The sequence below is a fragment of the Thermobia domestica genome, chromosome 5 (assembly GCF_964235325.1).
Source record: "Thermobia domestica chromosome 5, izTheDome1.hap1.1, whole genome shotgun sequence".
In the NCBI taxonomy this organism is placed as follows: Eukaryota; Metazoa; Arthropoda; class Insecta; order Zygentoma; family Lepismatidae; genus Thermobia; species Thermobia domestica.
In genome coordinates, this window is record NC_137458.1 from 113,774,174 (window position 1) to 113,794,038 (window position 19,865).

Sequence of the window (19,865 nt, forward strand, 5' to 3'; positions counted from 1 at the left end):
TTTGTTATGTAGTTATTTAGTTTAGTTTACTCATTAAATATGTTCTTTCCATACTTACAACCGTGAAGTAAATTTTCTTACCCCTAGTAATTTCCCCACTTCTAGAAGACTGCAACACAGTCAATTGCAATTATTGGATAAAATTCAAAATTCAAAGAGGGAACTGAAAGTGGTTAGTAATAAAAATCGAGTTGAGTTCTTTTTTTGTGATTTCAAATTATGAAAGCTGATATTATGACCTAGCATGTAGTATACGTAATCATTCTAGTACTATTAGCTTGTAAAAGAAGTTACGGCAACTAACATATCAAGACTAAACAGCCAAATACTTGTAGAATGTCTATGGTTGCATCCTAGGAAATTACACCAAATTCATGATGGCCGTGTAGACCTCGTTGCTAGACATTGATGCTAAATTATTTGAACTTTAGCAACCCATTGAGTGAAGATTTAGAATATGAGTTTGTTTGGTTTTTTTTTTTTTTTTTTTTTTTTTTTTTTTTTTTTTTTTTTTAAGATTTACAGGTAAGATATCTTAATTCACAAAGAAATAGTAATGTGTAAGGAATCTATTAATCTAGGTGCAAACATGTATCATATATCAAGAGAGAAACATAATTAATTCATTACGATGCTTTGTATGTAAGAAATCAACATACGGTGAAGATTGGTCGCATATATGTAGTATGTAGACTTGTATGCATAGAGTGGCGTTTGTGCTACTCACCCACTATCACTCACTTGATCCCCCACTTTCCTGCTGGACCACATAACATATTCATTGGTAGGCGTCCCTAATAAAAGTGAACAGTGGACATTACAAGAATTGATTTTATGATATATACATTTGTATCCATACAATTATTTTTGTTTTGCATCCATGTACAACATTAAAATTATGAAGGACTGGACCTACTATTAATGTGTTTTGAACCACGGCCAGGGTTTACGGCGCTAGCTGGTACACAGACAATACAGTACAAAATCAAACATTACAGTATAGATTGTTTTTCCCACCCCACTATCTCGCCTCCAAAATTGCTGGATTACAAGACCATATAAGTAGCCCCAGCTACAGTGATTGCGAATAGGGGCCACTCTTGTGTCTTCGGTGCCTAACCCTTAATATTACTCCCTACCTCCGCTAGCTGTCACTTTCTCCGCCTCACATATTCCCCATTGGATCACAGACATATCGCTTCGTGGAAACACGTAGTGGAATTGGAGTCTGGTAAAAAAAGTTGCTTTAGTGGTGTGTGTTTCCAGGAACGTTATCAGTCTGTACGCATTGATGGACAGGCTACAACAAAACAAGAGTGTCTAATTGCATTAGAATATTCTTTACCATGGTTGGCAAAAGTCATGTTTTAAAAAATTTTTTTATGGAGTTTAAAGCGGTTTTTGTTTGTTTGTTTAAATAGATTTGCTTTGTTTATTTAGATTAATATGGATAAAAATAAGTTTGTATGGCTCCCTTATGCAACAACAGGGTTGTGAAGGACGAGACGTACAGGTTAACCAGATTCAACATTTTCCCAATAAGTTATACGTATTTTTTCACGTTTTACGTTATTAGTTTTTATTTTTCCCGTAAGAAATGTCTTCCTTTTTTAATAAATAAAAGAAATAATAGTCGTGGACATTTTAAAAATGTTTTATTCGATTTTATTAGTGTGATTTTTTTTTTTTTTAATTAGAGGAACTGATTTCATACACACTGCTAACAACGCAACGCAACGATGTATAATTTTGCATTCAGAGAGAAAATACAAGAAGTTGGGTTTTAATCTTTTATTTAGCAGGCACCCCTACCTTATTATTAAGAATAATTTGGTTTTAGCACATTAACCTTCGTCTGTCAACACCATCTCGATCGAAGTATACTGATGTCAGGAACAGAAGCCACTGTGAACTAATAAAATTAGCACTCAAAGTGGTTGTGATTTTTTATATGTCCTGCAAGTATTTTTGTATAACAAAGGATGTGGGACTATTAAGAGATGCAGTTTCCATTAAAATACAATTAAAAGGCAACATTAGGGTAGTTCAAAAATTAGGAAAAAATATTTTTTTCCGAATTTCACCTGCGGCACCCCTAACATTTATTACACGACCGAAAGTAGATACACTGGTAAAATTTTAAATTTTGAGAACAATTTTTAATGGTTGCGCAAGCCGATTGAGATTTTGAATACTATTGGTATATACACATTGTTATACATATGCACATTTATTGTTATATATTTTGTTATACACATTGCTATATATATATTACACAATTATACATAAAAGCACATCATTGCTGATTTTATTTGCATTATTAAAACTTCATGAAGTTTATTTGTTTACTTTATTTTTACACTTTTACATGTTGAGTTTACGTAGATAGGGTATTCTTTGAACAGTATAAATATTGCTTCCTTTGTAATAATACCGTTATACTCTTGTATGAGGACAACTTCGCGTTCTGCGTTGTCTTTAACTATAAAGGTAATCAAGAAAGTTCTGTCACTTTTGTGGAGGTCTGTGTTCTATTGGCCCTCAAACCGTGAGTTGAATGCGTATGGAGATAAGACGACGGTCAGTTGTTGGCGTGGGCATATCCAACATACTACCTGGTTGTTGTAGTTCAATTACACCGTGAACGTGCGTAAGGAAGAGTTAACATGGGACCTCCACAGAGCGTCATAAGGGCGTGTATGCTGTACGCGTTCAAACTGGGGTCAAACGAGCTGCAGCGGTGGTTCAACAAGTTTAAGGACGATGACGAAACCCTCGAAGACGCACCACGTGCCGAAAGACAAACACACGTACAAAATGAAGATCTTCAGCCAGCAATTGAGGCCAACAGTGGACAGACATGTTAGGAACTGGAACCATAATTCAGTGAGTGGAGAAAGCGTTCACCAGCACTTCCATCAACTTGGTAAGCACTACAAGTTAAGTCAATAGGTCCCACATGATTTTACTCCGGGCCAGAATGCAACGCGAGCAGACACCTATGTTTCTTTTTTTGTCTTGTCTGAGGAAGGAGCCAACAGGGTGTTGACATGTGGTGAGAAGTGGGTTCTGTACCTAGCTCCACGGCGCCTTCATCATTGGTTAGCATCCCATGAACAGGTTCCAAAACAGCCGAAATCAGCACTGCACCAGAAGAAGATCATCCTGTGTATTTGGTGGACTGTTCGCGGCATCGTGCATCGGGAACTGCCACAAGCTGAACAGAGCATCAATACACCTGTGTACTATCAGCAGTTGAGCCGTGTTCAAGAATAACACAATACTCTGGTGCCAGCACTTCTGAATCGCAAAAGGGCCTTCCTGTTATAGGGCAACGCTAAGCCCCAAGTAGCTAGGATGACCTAGGACACCATTCTACGCCTTGGAAAACACTATTGCATTCACCATACTTCCCGGACATTGCACCGTCCGATTATCACCTGTTCCATTCCTTGGACAATCACCTTCTAGGACGCCAGTTCAGATCCCTAGTAGAGGTGCAAAATGTACTTGATACCTTCCTCGCTTCACAGCCCAGCAAGTTCTACCGCGATGGAATTCTCGGCTTCCCAGAACGTTGGCAGAAGGTGGTCGATGCTGACGGGAACCATTTGTGATCTTCCACATACGTCTTAGGTGCCATATCGATGTTCGAAGGTTGTGGGTGAGAAAGCGACAGAACTTTCTTGGTTAACTTTATACTTCATAACAAAGTAAGTAGTCAGTGTTGGATTTCCAAGTCTTCGTATTTTGTGCAAGAAATTTTGTGCGAATACCCAGACGTTCAAAAACGCGTCACGCTCTTCGTTATCAAATTCTCAATCTTTGCATCTTGTAGTGAAACAAGAGCATCTCAAGGTATGTGTAGGCATTTTGGAGGCTCATCATTACTGGTATCTGTGTTCAAGTTTTTCACCATATCCTGCTCTGTTTCTGAGGACAGTTCGTCGTCGAAGAACGCCATCCAATGAGTTCTTCCCTCAAGTACCAGAGGTAACCACATTTTTTTTTCTGGGTTTCATAAACGGCTGGATTATCTGTTTCATATTTCAGAAGGATTTTCAGGAACTGGAAATCATTTCTTGGAGCAAATGATATGAAACACGCTTTCACATAAATTTTAACAAGGCACGTACCCAAAGTAATCAACCCTTTTCCTTCTTGATGAATAAGGTTGAATTAATCTCTAAAAAGCCATATTTTGAATCGTACAGTTCCTTTGCCATCCACTTGTCATGGTGAATAGCTGCGGGTGCCGCAAATGGCCACGAAATGTCTCACCGACAAATTCGTCATTGCAGTGAATAATTGTTTAAAATTTGTAAAGTTAACATTGTTTCTAATGGCATGATAAATACAAAATGCAATGGATGCACCAAATGGAATGAGAAGACAGCCTTTGTTGATCATTGTTGAAACAATATCTCCTACAGTGACATAATTGATTTTAATAAAGAATTACATGAACTGGATATAGGAGAATAAATGCAAAACCAGAGTGTATCCAATGTTAATATAGCGACAATAAAGCACTAATTTTGTTAAATTTTAAGTCGATTGCGCAACCTCTAAATATTGAGCTATTGATTTGAAATTTTGCGTGTATTATTTATTTGTAAGGAAGAACAAATTTAGGGGGTGCCACGGTAATATTTCAAACTTTCGAAATTTTGGACCACCCTAGGCAACATACTTTGTTGGATAGGTTTAAGTGTAGCGTCTCAACAGCTCCGAGGCTATATTAGACGAGGACATACGGCTGAACATGAAATCCGAGCCACATAATCACACACTAGAAATTGTTATATATTTTTTTAAATTGCAGTCGCAATTGGGTTTAATAAAACTTAGTTTCCAATCAAAATTATTTTGCGTTATTATGTGAAACCATATATGTTTGTTATGTGTAAATTCACAATATCACATATTTTCCGTTCTTTTCCTTAAAAATCATAATATCTTCCTTTTTTCTCTGTGAAAACTCTGGCAACCCGAATCTTAAAATGGCATCTGAACTATTACTCGGCTTGAACCTGAGAAAAATTGTGCTCCATCTGGACTTTAACGCGGAGTGTCTTGGTTACAAAGGTGATGGGTCTACCAATTCAAGGAAGACTCGTGATAGAAATACGTTTTGTATACTTGTGAATATTTTAAGAGTCACTTCAGAAGTACAAAAAGATACATAACTGCCAAAGTGAAATCACTGTACATAGTTATACATATTATTAAAAATAAATGGACAAATTCAAAAGACTACAGAGTACAGAAGATCTACTTTAGTCAGTGAGTGAGTCAGAAACACAGTGACTTAATTCAGTATCGATAAAAGAAGAGATAAAGATACTAATCGTTTGAGTTCACTCTGGCTCTAAATCATTCACACTTATACTTATGCAGAAAAGAATTTTGATTTCAATAAAGCAGTTACATTCATGCTTTCTGCATTTCTAATGTATGGGAGAAGATCTAAATGGTTTGCGGTATGTAGATATTTCATAATGAAGTTCACACAATTTGTGGCATTTCTGCTTTTAAATTTATTTCTTTGGTTTAAACCATTTTTGTTTGTTGAAAAAACGCCTAGTTTAAACCAGCCAACCATGATATTTACACCAAGAAAAGTGATGTAATAGTATTTTACCAAGTGTCCTCATATCAGCATGTTAAATTGGGTGCAACTTAAAATGTTTCCTGTACTTCCAGAAACAGTTAACTTACAGAAAGTGAAACTTAATCCCTTGCTTTAATTGCTTTAAAACGAAATAGTATTTGAATAAATTCTTGCGTTATATATGTTTCTCTGTACAGGGCCGGCAAAGGGAAAAAGCAGTGAAACTACAAAATCTTAATGTTTAATTGTTTTATTGTGGATGTTTCGTTACAATTAGTATTTCATGTCACTCTTATATTTTATCACTATTTACAGTCATTTAAGTATGAATTCAGCAAGATTGTCGAAGTAGGTGAAATCCATGGTTATCCACTGTGTCTTCAGCGCTTTAGACCATTGATGTTCCCGGGTCGTGTCTCTTGGACTACAAATTTAATATTATAGTTCATTAAGAAACTCGTTATAGCCTTGGCCTTATGGGCAGGAGCTTCACCATGTAAAATTCACACTAATGAATGACTAAAAAATTAAGCAAATGTTTTTTCCAGAGCACTAACATAGTTGCTTACTTTCATAGCTACATTCTTAGGAAGGCAGTACAAACGTTTCCTGGTCTTACTTCTACTGAAGATACCTCGGACCATCATACTGTGAGGTCGTATAACTGTCTTATCCGTAAACTTTGGGTCAACTGTGATTCTATACTCGGACACCGCACAGTTTTTGAGCCTTCCTTGACCAAGCGTAATGTGCTGTTATCTCTAAACATTGCTTCCTCGTCCACTGGTCAACATCGTGTGGTGAATTTTTTGTCGGAGTTATCCCATTTCCTCCCTCTTTCTTCATTCCACCATTCATTTTCGTCACCACTGTCTCCATTAGCCTACTTGGCATAACCGTGGAAAGTAAAACTGAAAGTCTTTTTACTGTTCAGATGTCCATTTCTGATATTTATTACGGAAGCCAAGTCTTTTTCTTGTTCATTGCTGCTTTGAGGAGGAACTTCTTTACGGAACGGCGGTTTGGTAGATCCAGGTTTTTCTGCGGAGGATGATAAATTGTCCTAGTTGCGATGTACTGAAAAGCTTACGGTGCTTGTTTTTGAGTTCATCGGCTGTTATAGAAGGATTTGACATCACTTCACGCTTCAGAAGCTTATCAGTTCTTGGTGAAGGTGCGCCAAATCCTGCCTTCCTCTGTGGTACCGTACCGGGAGCTAATGACGACGCCGACCGCTTCAGTTGGTAAATTGTTTCTTTCATCGACACGCCCAGATTTCTGGCTACAGCAATTATCAGATCCGCTTCTCTAGCAGTCGTGGCACAGGTTTTCTCTTCCATTTTAAGTTTCTTCCAACTGATTGTGTACAGTTGGAATAAAATGCTAGATCTCAAACTTTTAAGAAGTGAAGAAAGAAAGAAAATATATTGGCCGTCCGGAGTAAAGCACAAAAGTCTATCTTTAAAGCTCACAAGGCGAACTGAGCGTTAACTGCGTGGGGAAAGATCGCCCTGTAGCACACTAATGCCATATGTGATCAATAGTTTCCTCCCATCTTGATGACGGGAACGGCAAATGAAATCATGACATTGAATGAAAAGATTTTCTTTCGCCGCCACTGTACATGTACGTTCTTCATATATGTGCTTTGTGTATACATTTTGCACTTTTTTTCTTCCTTTGAAAAGTAAGTAATGATGTAATTCTTTCAATAGGTGCAGGCTGTCATGCGGATGGTTTACGCAAAGACTACCAAAAAGTTTGCTGTAAAGCGTGTTTAAAGGTAAGAAAAGTTTTAGAAGTTTAATTTTTTATAAGGGCAAGTGTACATAATTATACGTAGAAAGATAAAAATCACAAGACTGAATTTGTTTTTAGTAGTAAAAACATCTAACGGTGCGGGTTGTTGTCATTTCCGTCACAGCTTTTGCAAATGAAATTCCATGTGCGATATCTTTTAAAAAATGTTTTCGAAATGTTTTGTTTTCTGAAATACTTTCCTATAATTTAATACAACCAAAACAGTTTTATACAAAATATCTCTTCAAATACTATTATTATTATGAGTATTAAAATTGTGTTGCCCTTTCCTAATTGTTATATTTAAAACGATATATATGAAACCACGTACATATTTTGCAAGTAGTACTTATCAATTTAATCTGCACCTGTAGATAATATGTGTTAACTGCCTAGACACTCCCAATCATAATACTTACAAATCAACGGAATACTATTTGAAACTATAGATACTCAATTGCTATAAATTCATTATAAAATCAGTGAATTTCTTCCGACTTCATTTTATTCAATGTTTTAGTGAGAGGTCGCGATGGCTGAGAGTTCACCTCTGGTGCGTGGGGTCCTAGTTACGGATTAGTTCGTTCTATCCTAACAATACTTTTCTCTGTTTAAATAGTTGGGGCAAGAACGTATATTTCATTTCTTTCAGTTTAGATATCCTCTATCAATACAAATGCAAGAAAATGAATGATATACTCCAACAATAAAATGACACTCATCTTTTAACTTATGACTGCGAGCCCTTATGTATCTAAATGGTGAATATATATATGTATGAACAAACGAATAGAAATAATATCTATAAAATAAAATTCGAATGAACCTTTTTATCGAAAAGATAACTCACTAAAATCAATAATAATTAGATGAGTGAATATTGAGTCGTAAGAATGAAGTGAAAGAAATAATCACGAAAGTATTTTTTTTTAAATACAATAGTCTTAAGTTCTAGTTTTTTTTTTTTTTAAAAAAAAAAAAAAGAAGGATAACTGTCCAATCTGTCAATGCTGAATTATTACAATTCAATTTATATTGATAATTGCGTCCAAGTGAAGAGGATGTGATCGTCCACGGTAATGCAGCTACAAATTCCAAAGTAACGAAGTAATTAAAAGGTTTTATCTTACCTTCCAGCAGATTTCCATGTCGCAGTTTAATCTTCGATATATGTATATTTACTGCTTTTATTCACCAATAGTTGACCACTCGCAACATTTAGGTTTCTATTTTCTTCTTTAATCAGATAATCAGTGAGGCAACCGATGAGCTAGTGTGTTTGCCGTTCGACCTTCGGATTTTATGCTAACATGAAAGATTTATCGATAGACATGAAAATTAATATAAAACTGGAATCAGTCAGCAACATATTACAGAAGCTTTATGATACATCGTAGCTTTTTAAGAAAAGAAGTTTCGGTTTTACGTTTCCTAAAGAAAGTAGCTTTTCATTGGAAGAATTCTTCAAGAGAAAAAAAAAGAAAGAAAAAAACGGTTGTCGAGATTTTTTTGACTTAGTCATTCTTCAACTATGCACACTCTCAAGTGCAAGATGATCGTGTGAGAAGTAAAACGATTTTCCGATAACAAGTTACTCAATTCTGCTGTAGAAGACCGTTTAGAGTACTATATTCAGTACTGGATGCAGTGAAGGATAACTGCCAAACCCATTTTATCATTAACAAGACAGACCGCTTTTAATTGAGTTATGTGTGATAAGTACATTGGCTTCCAGTGGGGCTATTTGTGGTCTTCTAGACCGAAGGTCAAGATCTCTTAATTAAATAACTCTCCAGTTTCCTGAAGCAGCTGAATCAATATAAAATATTGTGTCTCTGCTGCGAATTGAACCTGTGAATTAATATTTTTTTATAAGTTCTACAGTCCTACAGTTGTGCACGGTTAACCTAAGGGAGACATTGGTAGATCGTAATACTGAAATGACGGAAATGGGAGGAAACGTTAGAGCTCCGAAGAAAGCCATGCACATGATGTTTGTCCACACAAAGCCCACTTGGCGGGAACTGGGGTCGAGTCAGGGCTCCTATGTGACAGAAATGAGCGCTTTATCATTAAGCTACCGCAGTCCCCAAATTAATAATACTATAATAAGTACTATTAGTGTTAGAAGTTTAGTTAAAATGGTTTTGAAGCTGTTATACATGCATAATAGTTAGGATAAATAGTATGTGATTAGTTTATTTTGTAATTGAAATGAATTCAGTATGGAATATGGATTAGGTATAAAGTTGTATGCATGATTATGGGATAACAGATGCAATTGGATTTAATAACGCTGAAGTAGGTTATGGAGAGTATGGCTAGAACTATATAAACTACCTAGGTATTGAATAAAATGAAGTCGGAAGAAATTCATTGATTTTACGATGAAGTTCTAGCAATTGAGTATCTATACTTTCAAATGATTTTCCGTTGATTTGTATGTATTGTGTGTGTGTATGTGTAGGCAGTTAATATGTGTAATATGATTGCCACCTGCAAAATATATACATGGCTACATAATTTATAAACTTCCAAACTGTGCTATACATAAGTGTCGGAAGTCTTACAGAACGGCTTTGTCCGTCTGTCAACAGATATCAGAGCAAAACTGTAAAAGATACCGAGAAGCTGTTTTTCGCAATCGGTTCAATGTTCAAAGAATAGCTTCCGTCTTCTCCGTTAAGCTTTTATACCAGCCGTCGCCAAATTTATGGAGCTTTTGAGCTACCGCGCTGTTTAAAAATCCTACTGTGAGCTACCAACAAAATGAACTACCATTTTTATTTATTTATTTATTTATTTTTAATTTTACATTTTTTTATTGCTCTTCAGTGGAAGAATCAAGGTTAGCCAACCGGAGTGTTAACGCGATCTACCGAAAATGTCCCCGCGCGGCAAGTTACGATCATCGTCATCTTGAGAAAGCTATTGATTGCTTGAATTCACAATATATTCAACATGATATTAATCCTATGGTTCATCTAGCAGAAGATATGTTGATTCCAATATTCGTGAAACGCAGAAAGAAAACATGTGTTCCTATTAGTGCTTGTGTTGATTGGTCGAGAGAATTAAATCTATTGAATTGTTCATTCAACGAAAGGACCAGAATGATGTTGGTGAATAGTCTGATGGTGTCTTTGCAGAACGTCATGCAGTGTGTGGATTTCCATAATCCAAATGTGATATTGCATAGTTTTAAAGATCCAGTAATGGAGCGATACAGTGCTAACTTGAATCAAACTAACCTTCGGAGACAAGTTCGAAGTATTTATGTGCAATTGAAGAGTGATCCCAATGTGCATGAAAATGTTAAATCCAGGTGTAACGGTGATGCAACCGAACCTAACCACAGAAGAAATAAAACCCGTGGAAGGACAAAATACCGCGAGCATTGTGGAAAGAAGAGGTATAGATATGTTGAAAGACACGACGCTTTGACACCGGTAAAACGAATGACAACTAAACCTAATTTTACCGGTAAGGTAATCGAACCTAATCGTAATAGCAACCGTAATAGTAATCAAGTAATTAAACATAATCCTAGTTGTGACAGTAATAGTAGTAGTGATTGTGTATCCGAACCTAATTTTATTAGTAATCGTACACAACCTAATTGCAGCAGAAATAATGCGATTTGTTTGAAACGCTGTGCAGATGGCAGGAACCATGCTAAGAATAATAAGAAACGTAGAACTATGGATGTAAATAACACGCAAGGCTGTATTCCGGTTTGTGACTTTCCATGCAGCCCAAACAAATTCACTGGACATGTAACATAACTTAATGTAGGGACGTCTAAAAGGACATATCAAATTGATTCTTAATTTGACTAAATGCCTTAATGTTATGTGTTTTCTTTGATATTTGTATTATCAATCATATTATTTCTGTTTCATGTTATTGAAGTATATTTAAAAGCATCTTTGTAATGCTGATATATATCTAATTTAGTAAGTTTTGTTTTCTATAAGGAATTTGCTGGACATATAACTTAGATTGCGGTTACGGCGTCTGAGGGAACCGTACTCAATTGATTTTGCTTCAACTATCATTATGATTTCTCGGTTTTACTTTATGTTATTTAATCTTGAGTTTCTCAAATGTTCCATACTATTTATGTGTTTTTCTTATGATTGCCAACATATAACATCAATCTCATTATTCATGTCATGATGTTAATAAGATATTAATTCTTATGTTATGTCCTGATTATTATCGATATTGCTATCTTAATTTATATTTTGTTTAACTATCTCTTATATTCGATCATGTTACGTTCAAAGAATAACTATATAAATATCACATGCATCTTTCTCGGAATATTCTTCATGAAGCCTAAGTAATGAATTAATAGCTTGTAGCCAGCATTTAAAGGCCCCGAAAAGGAATCAAATAGCTTATAACCAGCATTTTTATGGACCTGAAAAAGAACTTAAAATAACTTATTAATCTAATTTCGAATGCGCCTCATCGTCGATGAAACGTATAAATATATGAAGAATAAAGTTTAAAATATATATGATAATGATATTGTTATAGAATTAAATATGATTTATGTATGTATAATTATATGAATTGCAATATTTAAATATACGAGGTCCATTCGAAAACTCGAATAATTTCCATATGTATATAAACGGTCCAGAATTCTTTTCCCTTTTTATGATAGTTAATGAATAAAAAGGGAAATTCCGTTCGGGCGTCATAATATACAACGGTACGTTGTATATTTTTATATTATTTTGGGCAATAAGCATTTTTTTTATATGTACTAACCCAGGTTATGAAGAAGAAGTTAGTTACAAATATATAATTGTCAAATATACAGAAAAGGATATTCATATGTTAAATAATGAGATTGACAATATCCGGTTGGCAGGCAACCAGATAAACAATATAATACATATATCAATATAAAAGAGACGAAGTGTGTTATTATTGATGGCTCAAGTTTAATTATAAAAAGAACCAGTGTTTTTCGTTGTATAGCTCGCGATAGACGGTTTGGCGATCACTGCTCTATACAAACTGGAAGTTGTTCAAATTAGCCATTTCCGGTTTCAACGCTTATCGCCATAGAATGAAACGGTAAGATAGCTAGAAGCGTTTCGTTTGCAAACGATCCAGCACCTCAAGACAACATATCATGGCTATTTACAACACTTTACCAAAACTGGAAGTGGTTCAAATTTTTTACTCATGGTTTCAATACTGGTTTCAACGTTTATCGCCATAGAACGAAAACGGTAACATAACGAGAAGCACTTTTTTGCAAACGATTTAGTGTCTCAAGACAACATATCGTGACTATCCACAACATTATTCCAAAACCGGAGTACTTCAAATTTATTATTATTTCCGGTTTCAATACTGATTTCTATGGAGCAAAAATGGTAAATGCTATCAAGATTCGGTTTTTTGCAATCGATTTAGCGTCCTAAGAATAGGTTCGTTCCTCTTCGTTCAAACTCTACTGAAACCGAAGTAATTCAATTTAATTATATTCGGTTTCAGCATTTATAATTATAGAACGAAAACAGTAACAGATAGTGAGAATTGGTATTTTGCAAACGGTTTAGCGTCTTAAGAAAACATGAGTGGCCGCAGTACTCTATCTAAACCGCAAATAATTCAAATTTATTATTTCCAGTTTCAATGTTTATCGCCATAGAACGACAATGGTAACACAGAAAGAAGCGTTTTTTGCAAACGATTCAGCATCTTAAGACAACGATCATGACGACGACGATGATGATGATGATGTCGTCGTTATCGTTATGGATTGTGAGATTCCCATAATTACTGAGAATACTGAAGGCTCTAATTTCCATAACTAAGAAGAGAAAGTGATGGAGAATACCGGAGAGACTAGTGTAAGTCCAAAGAGGAGAGAATCTAAGATAGTGTGAGTGTTATAACAGAATATAAAGATTTAAGAAAAGAAAATGATCGAATGTTGGGACTAAGCAGGCAGAATGATGAAAAGTTGAAGAAAATAAAAGATGATTTGTCCAGCAAAGATGTAAAGAATTTTGAAAGTGCAGACTTTACTATTGAAGCAAATGAGAGATTGGTCTAAGCAAAAAGAAGAGTAGAACAAATAGGAAGATGATTACGGGAATCAGACTGAGAATGATTTTTACAAGAGAGACTTCATAATTATTCAATAGAGGAAGGAATAAAGAAGTTGAAGAACAACCCACGAATAAAGTTAAAGAAACGAGTTAGAAAAAAAAAAAAAAAAGATGATACCATTCCCCTGTTAAAGGAGTATTATGAAGAAATGAAAGTGATAGAACATTCTTGGAAAAGTTGGTCCTGATACTGAAATTTTAAAGAAACTTAGGGGAAGATCTCGAACAATTTCAGCTATCATAAGGTAAGATGATGTTGGGCTGAAAATTTTTATATGAAGCACTATCTCCGAATGAAGAAGAAAACAGTTGATGATTGAAAAGAAAAATTAAATGAGACAAGTTTTAAACAGAATGAGTTGAGTATGTATTTCTGAATTGATTACAGTTTTATGTATTGAGAGATCGTATAATATGATCTGTGTGTTGCTGTTTAAATTGAAGGTGTCATAAGTATTAATTAATATTTATCAAAAACTTCGTTTCTTTTTCGTGACTTGTTGCACTTCTAGTTACTTAAGCGAACTAATTAGTTAATTCATTTAAATTCTAAACTAACAGTGTATAGATGCTGAGTTTTATATATATATAAAATATATATATTCGTTTTAAAATAGAAATATTGAAGACTTAAAAATGAAAAAGCTCTTTTCTTGTGGCAGGGTATAGCAGTACTGAAAGCAGGTGGTTCATCGCTTGAAGCCGTCACAGCTGCTACGATGGTGTTAGAAGATTCTTCTCTAACAAACGCAGGCTTTGGTTCTAATCTTACGTGGAATGGGAAGGTTGAATGCGACGCCAGTGTCATGGATGGTAATACATTAAACTTCGGGGCTGTGGGAGCTGTCTCTGGAGTGTCTAATCCAGTACTAATAGCTCGCCATTTATGTGAAAAGCAAAGTAAAAGCTTAGCATGTGGAAGGATTCCACCTTGGTGAGAGACTTAGTATAATATTTTCTTGTAGTCTTACAGATCTAAATTTTTCCTTTTCTCTAACTTATCCTGGCTCTTAAATGGCTTTATGTATAAATATATGACAAAAAAACTAATAACATGCCATGTCCCATTGTGAAACTATGATATTTATTTGTGATGTATTCCGAAGATAACTCGTTTCTTCTGGCAGCGACTGTTTGTAAATTTACATGTTTCTGTTTTTTCTTACATTATTGATACATTGTAAATTCTTAGAAGTAAATTGTCTTATCAAACTGGCAAACAACTATGAACTTGAAAGAAAATTAAGGCGTAGCAGATAAGGAAAATTGAAGAGATCACACAAGTTTCAGGAACAGTTGAAGTTTTTTTTTTTTTTTTTTCTTCGGAATATATTCAGAATAAAATACACCAAGAGGAAAACTTATAGTTGAATGCAAAAAAAGAATTTTTTATTTATTTATTTATTTATTTATTTATTTATTTTTTTTTTTTTTTGTATCAGAATAAATTTTGAGTTCACTATTGTTCGGTAGCAGTGACTTCAGTGACTATATCTGTGCCTCCAAAATTACGGAAGTTATAAACTAACCCAACACTGTATTGCCATCCACAACAGTGGATTGAGCATGAAGCATTTCCGTATTTGAAAATTAGATGGTTTGTTACGATATATTTATAATTCCAACTCAGCCAGCAATGAAGTCAATCTTGTCGAGTTATATATATCATGCGCAGAAAACGTACGACCAGTAACATATTCGTACACGAAAGATAGACACATTCTAAGTTAACAAAAGTCAATACAATGAAACCTCACAATACGGACGGGTCATTCCATTCCAAATCATCACAGCGAAAAACCTCACCACTTCAGACTGTGATGAAAGTTAGTGAAAAGCAAGTGCTTATGAAGTAAACAACATTTGCCAAGTTATAAGCTCCAGTGACAAGTAGTTGTCAGATAGCAGTGTTGCCAACCTGAGAAAAATGTGCAATTTTTCGCAAACATGGTAAATGAAAATAAATCATAACTTCGCTCCTTATTTAGATAGAAACGTCACGCTGGGCTTCTTGTAAAGCTGAAGGAATCTCCTTTCAATGAAAAATAGGCCTAAACCATTTCTGTTATTTCTTGGGGTCAAGGTCACACACTGTGACTTTTGACCTTAAATATCCGAAAAAATGCATTTTTGATTTTCGTCAAAACAATACATATTCTGAAGTGTTATGGTGTCCACCTGTTGTGTAAATTTCACGTTGGGATGGCTACGGGAACAGGAGTTACAAAGTAATGAACCGAGCAGACTTCAATAAAAAATGCCATATTAAATGGGTGGATATGATGTAAGAATCTTTCAAATGTGATATAAATCCCTTTGAAACAAGTAAATGTTGCACATTTTAAAATGGTACTGACATACAAGTGAAGAGGGTGTTGCTTTATCCTTTACATTTCCTCTTGTATGGTAATAACGTTTGTAGTTGGTAAATTATATGTGCTACCAGCAGCTATGCACGGGTCCACTGAAGCAAAAACATGAGTGATTGGAAAAGTAAGAACATCAGGAGGTTGGGGATAAACATACGATTGTGGTGGTCCATGAGGATGAAGGAAATTAAAAAGAACTTCCTGTGTGTAAGCATTTCCGGTTATCACATGTCCTAATCACCATGCATTATCATAAAAACATGTCACAAATGCTTTCGCTTCCTCGAGTGAAACTGATTGTCGTAAAATGTTCATGTGATGCTCTACACGTTCTGTTAATGTAGAATATCTTGCCACAACTAGCTTGTCAACTGGTACTAGTATCAATGCATGAAGCTTTTATGTTTCTGGTACTGGCCGTGATGTATCAAACCGTGCACTCAGAACTTTAGCTGCAGCAGTAACTTCTTGGAGGGTAACATACGCAAAGTTCATGTTGTGCACATTCTTCTGTGCGCAACCAAACAGCTGCTGTGGAGTCATTATTTGGTTTGAAGATATGTGCTGCAAACATGTTCTAGCGGCTAGCCTCTTTATTGTCCCTCCAAGCCCATCACAGACTCTCTTCGCATGGGAAGTGGCAAAGAAGTTCCACTCAGCATAGATTCCAAAGTCATCGTAGTGGTGCAGCAGATTTGTGAAGTTTCTCCTGTTCTTGTATTTTCCATCAATGCCATCAGAAAAATAATATATCTTAGATACTGCGTTGATGTTTCTTTCAAAAATGTAATCAGTCTCTTCTGAAACACATGTACAGCAGTGGTGTCTTGTTGCATGCAATCCGAGATGATGATTAGGTTAGTGTGCGTCCATTCCATCTGCAGGTCTTTCAAGGAAATAAACAGCAAATTGATGAACAATGGCTTGTGCATTATTCCAATGGAAACCTTGGGCCTCGTCTTCCAAAATGGATTAATTTTCCGCAGAGTTACATATAACAACAATTTCACCTACACTTAACCCATATTTAGTGTCCTTTATATACCTTGCCTGTTGGGTTGCAATAAAAGCATGTACCTGCAAGATAGTTAATTTAGAAATAAATATGTCAACATATTGGTTAGTTGGCTTCACTAATGTCTCAAGGGCACATGCATTAGAAGTAACCCACTGTTCGAAGGTAACGTTTCAATTGCATTCTGTTCAAGAATATTATCCGGAATGCCGAGCTCCTTCGTGGCTAAGCGGTTAGCGTACGCGACTTTGGCGTGAGAGACCCGGGTTCGATTCCCGGTGGGAGCTCATGTGGTTCGGATTCCACGTTAATCAGTAGGCCCCGTCTCAAAAAGCCTTGCTGCTGAAAGGGATGTTAAACTTAAAATCAAAGTCAACATTGTCCAGAATGCCCCTCACCTTGTCAGCTTCTGTGCATTCAGTGTACTGCTGGAAGAAGCACTTGAGGTAGGTTGCACATTATAATTGACAGGCAGTGATGGTACGTTAATAAGCAGACCTCTGCATCTTTAAACAACTTACCCAGCTTACACCCCAACCTCCTGATGTTCTGACTGTTCCAATCACTCATGTTTTTGCTTCAGTGGACCCGTGCATAGCTGCTGGTAGCACATATAATTTATCAACTACAAACGTTATTGCCATACAAGAGAGAATGCAAAGGATAAAGCAACACCCTCTTCACTTGTAGGTCAGTACCATTTTGAAATGTGCAACATTTACATTTTTGAAAGGGATTTATATCACATTTGAAAGATTCTTACATCATATCCACCCATTTAATATGGCATTTTTTATTGAAGTCTGCTCGGTTCATTACTTTGTAACTCCTGTTCCCGTAGCCATCCCAACGTGAAATTTACACAACAGGTGGACACCATAACACTTCAGAATATGTGTTGTTTTGACGAAAATCAAAAATGCATTTTTTCGGATATTTAAGGTCAAAAGTCACAGTGTGTGACCTTGACTCCAAAAATAACAAAAATGGTCTAGACCTATTTTTGATTGAAAGGAGATTCCTTCAGTTTTACAAGAAGACCAGCATGACGTTTCTATCTAAATAAGGAGCGAAGTTATGATTTATTTTCATTTACCATGTTTGCGAAAAATTGCACATTTTTTTTCAGGTTGGCAATACTGCTATCTGACAACTACTCGTCACTGGACCTTATAACTTGGCAAATGTTGTTTACTTCATAAGCACTTGCTTTTCACTAACTTTCATCACAGTCTGAGATGATGAGGTTAAAAAGTTCTTTTTTCTGTGATGATTTGGCGTGGATTGACCCGGACATTTTTATATTATTGTTTTTTAATAGCAAGAATGTATGTATTATTAGAATCTTTTGGCGCGCGGACCATTATCTTTTCCCCATATTTTTACCAAAGATTTATTCAACATTGCCAAGAAACATAAATTAAAGACAATATTCAATCAGCCAGAAAGCACATACAAATATTCCGGTTGCTTACTTATTCCTATCCTCTTATACTCATGAGTGCTGAAGTTTTACATAGAACTCGTTACTTTCTTTTATCTTCCGGTAGTTTCTTTACTTCTTCCCACGATGTTCCTTTCCTCGAGAGAATTTCTTGCAGCTTTCACCCATGTTTTTCATGCCTTTTTGTATTTTTCTAACCCTCTTGGTCTTGCTTTCCTTACTGTTTTCGATAACCTGTTGTCTTCTATCATGTTTATTTACCTATGGACATAATAATGGAACATTCTGTATACGAGTTTGTTTTTCTGCATACCTAGTAATGCCAAAGGTATGAAATTTTTTCTATATACTTTTATAAGAATATAGAAATGGAAAACACATAAGAAAATGATTTTTGAGAATCAGGTATTCGTGAAATTTGAAATGTCTTTCAGTTATTTCTTGAATACTTTTTTTTTTTTTAATATCTTGCACATACTTATACTTATTAAAAGTTTAATAATTCGTAAGAAAAAACTACGGTAAGGATATATAATGAGTGAGTAAATGGGTAAGAGATGACCAAAATTCTCAAGGCCAGACACAAATCAAGAATTGATGCGAAGTAACAACTTCAGGAGAAATTTTGTGCATTAAGTACGTTTGGTCTGAAGGTCTGAGTTAGTTTATCTGGCAGTTCTGAATATCTGAGAAGATAGCTCTCGAAAGTTGTGGTGCATTTTTTATGTGTAAATAGAAACGCATAGTACAGAAAGCATCGTATACTAACTTATTCAAGGCAAACCTATGGAATCTTGCGTGATGCTGAGGAAAGAAGAGTGTACATCCCTGTTCCTGTGAAATGGCATTCGTTTCAAATTAATATTAAAAAGAAATGCACTCACTCTCCGCAAATTTTCAATCTAATGTAATGCACAAAACCATAATATTCACAAGGAGCAGAGTAGCGTAGAGCGCGCTCCTCCGGTGTCAGGAGTCTTTGGTTCTATCCCATTCGTTGTGTTTGTGGTGGGCAACATCACGTCTGGGTTTTCTGGAAGTTCTTGTTTCGTTCCACATTTTCATTCCTCCAAATCTTTCATAATCATTTATTTTCATTAATTATTCGTCTCCTTTATCCTAAAAGACGTAACTATAGAACGTTAAAGATTTCATTTCATAATATTCAGTGTGTTTTTATCATTAACAATATATTTCTTGCCTTTGTAAATACACATATTGTAAAAATAATAATAATAATAAAAAAACAATAATAAATCTTTTACCACATACACAAGGGACGGCTGGTCCTACAGTTGCAGGTTGTGCAACCTCATATTTTTTTAATACGAAAGTTTTAGTGTTATGTTTCAATATAAATAAAAATTTGCTCTTCAATGCAACACACCATTGATGCATCTCTAAAAAATTCATTTTAAGAAAGCAGACAGATTTACAAAACATAAACTCGCAAACAACAAATATGCATATTGTAGGAGTAATG

At 35.3% G+C, this 19,865-nt stretch overlaps 1 protein-coding gene across 2 annotated transcripts in view; it reads left to right on the forward strand.

Annotated features, from left to right (window-relative positions):
* Tasp1 (Taspase 1) overlaps positions 1 to 19,865 on the forward strand; it is a 65,151-nt gene that overhangs the window by 7,846 nt on the left and 37,440 nt on the right. For both annotated transcript variants that reach the window (XM_081758912.1, XM_081758913.1), the window contains exons 2-3: positions 7,330 to 7,397; positions 14,217 to 14,488. In XM_081758912.1, coding sequence (XP_081615038.1) covers positions 7,330 to 7,397; positions 14,217 to 14,488 — 340 coding nt within the window. The remainder of the gene's footprint in view (positions 1 to 7,329; positions 7,398 to 14,216; positions 14,489 to 19,865) is intronic.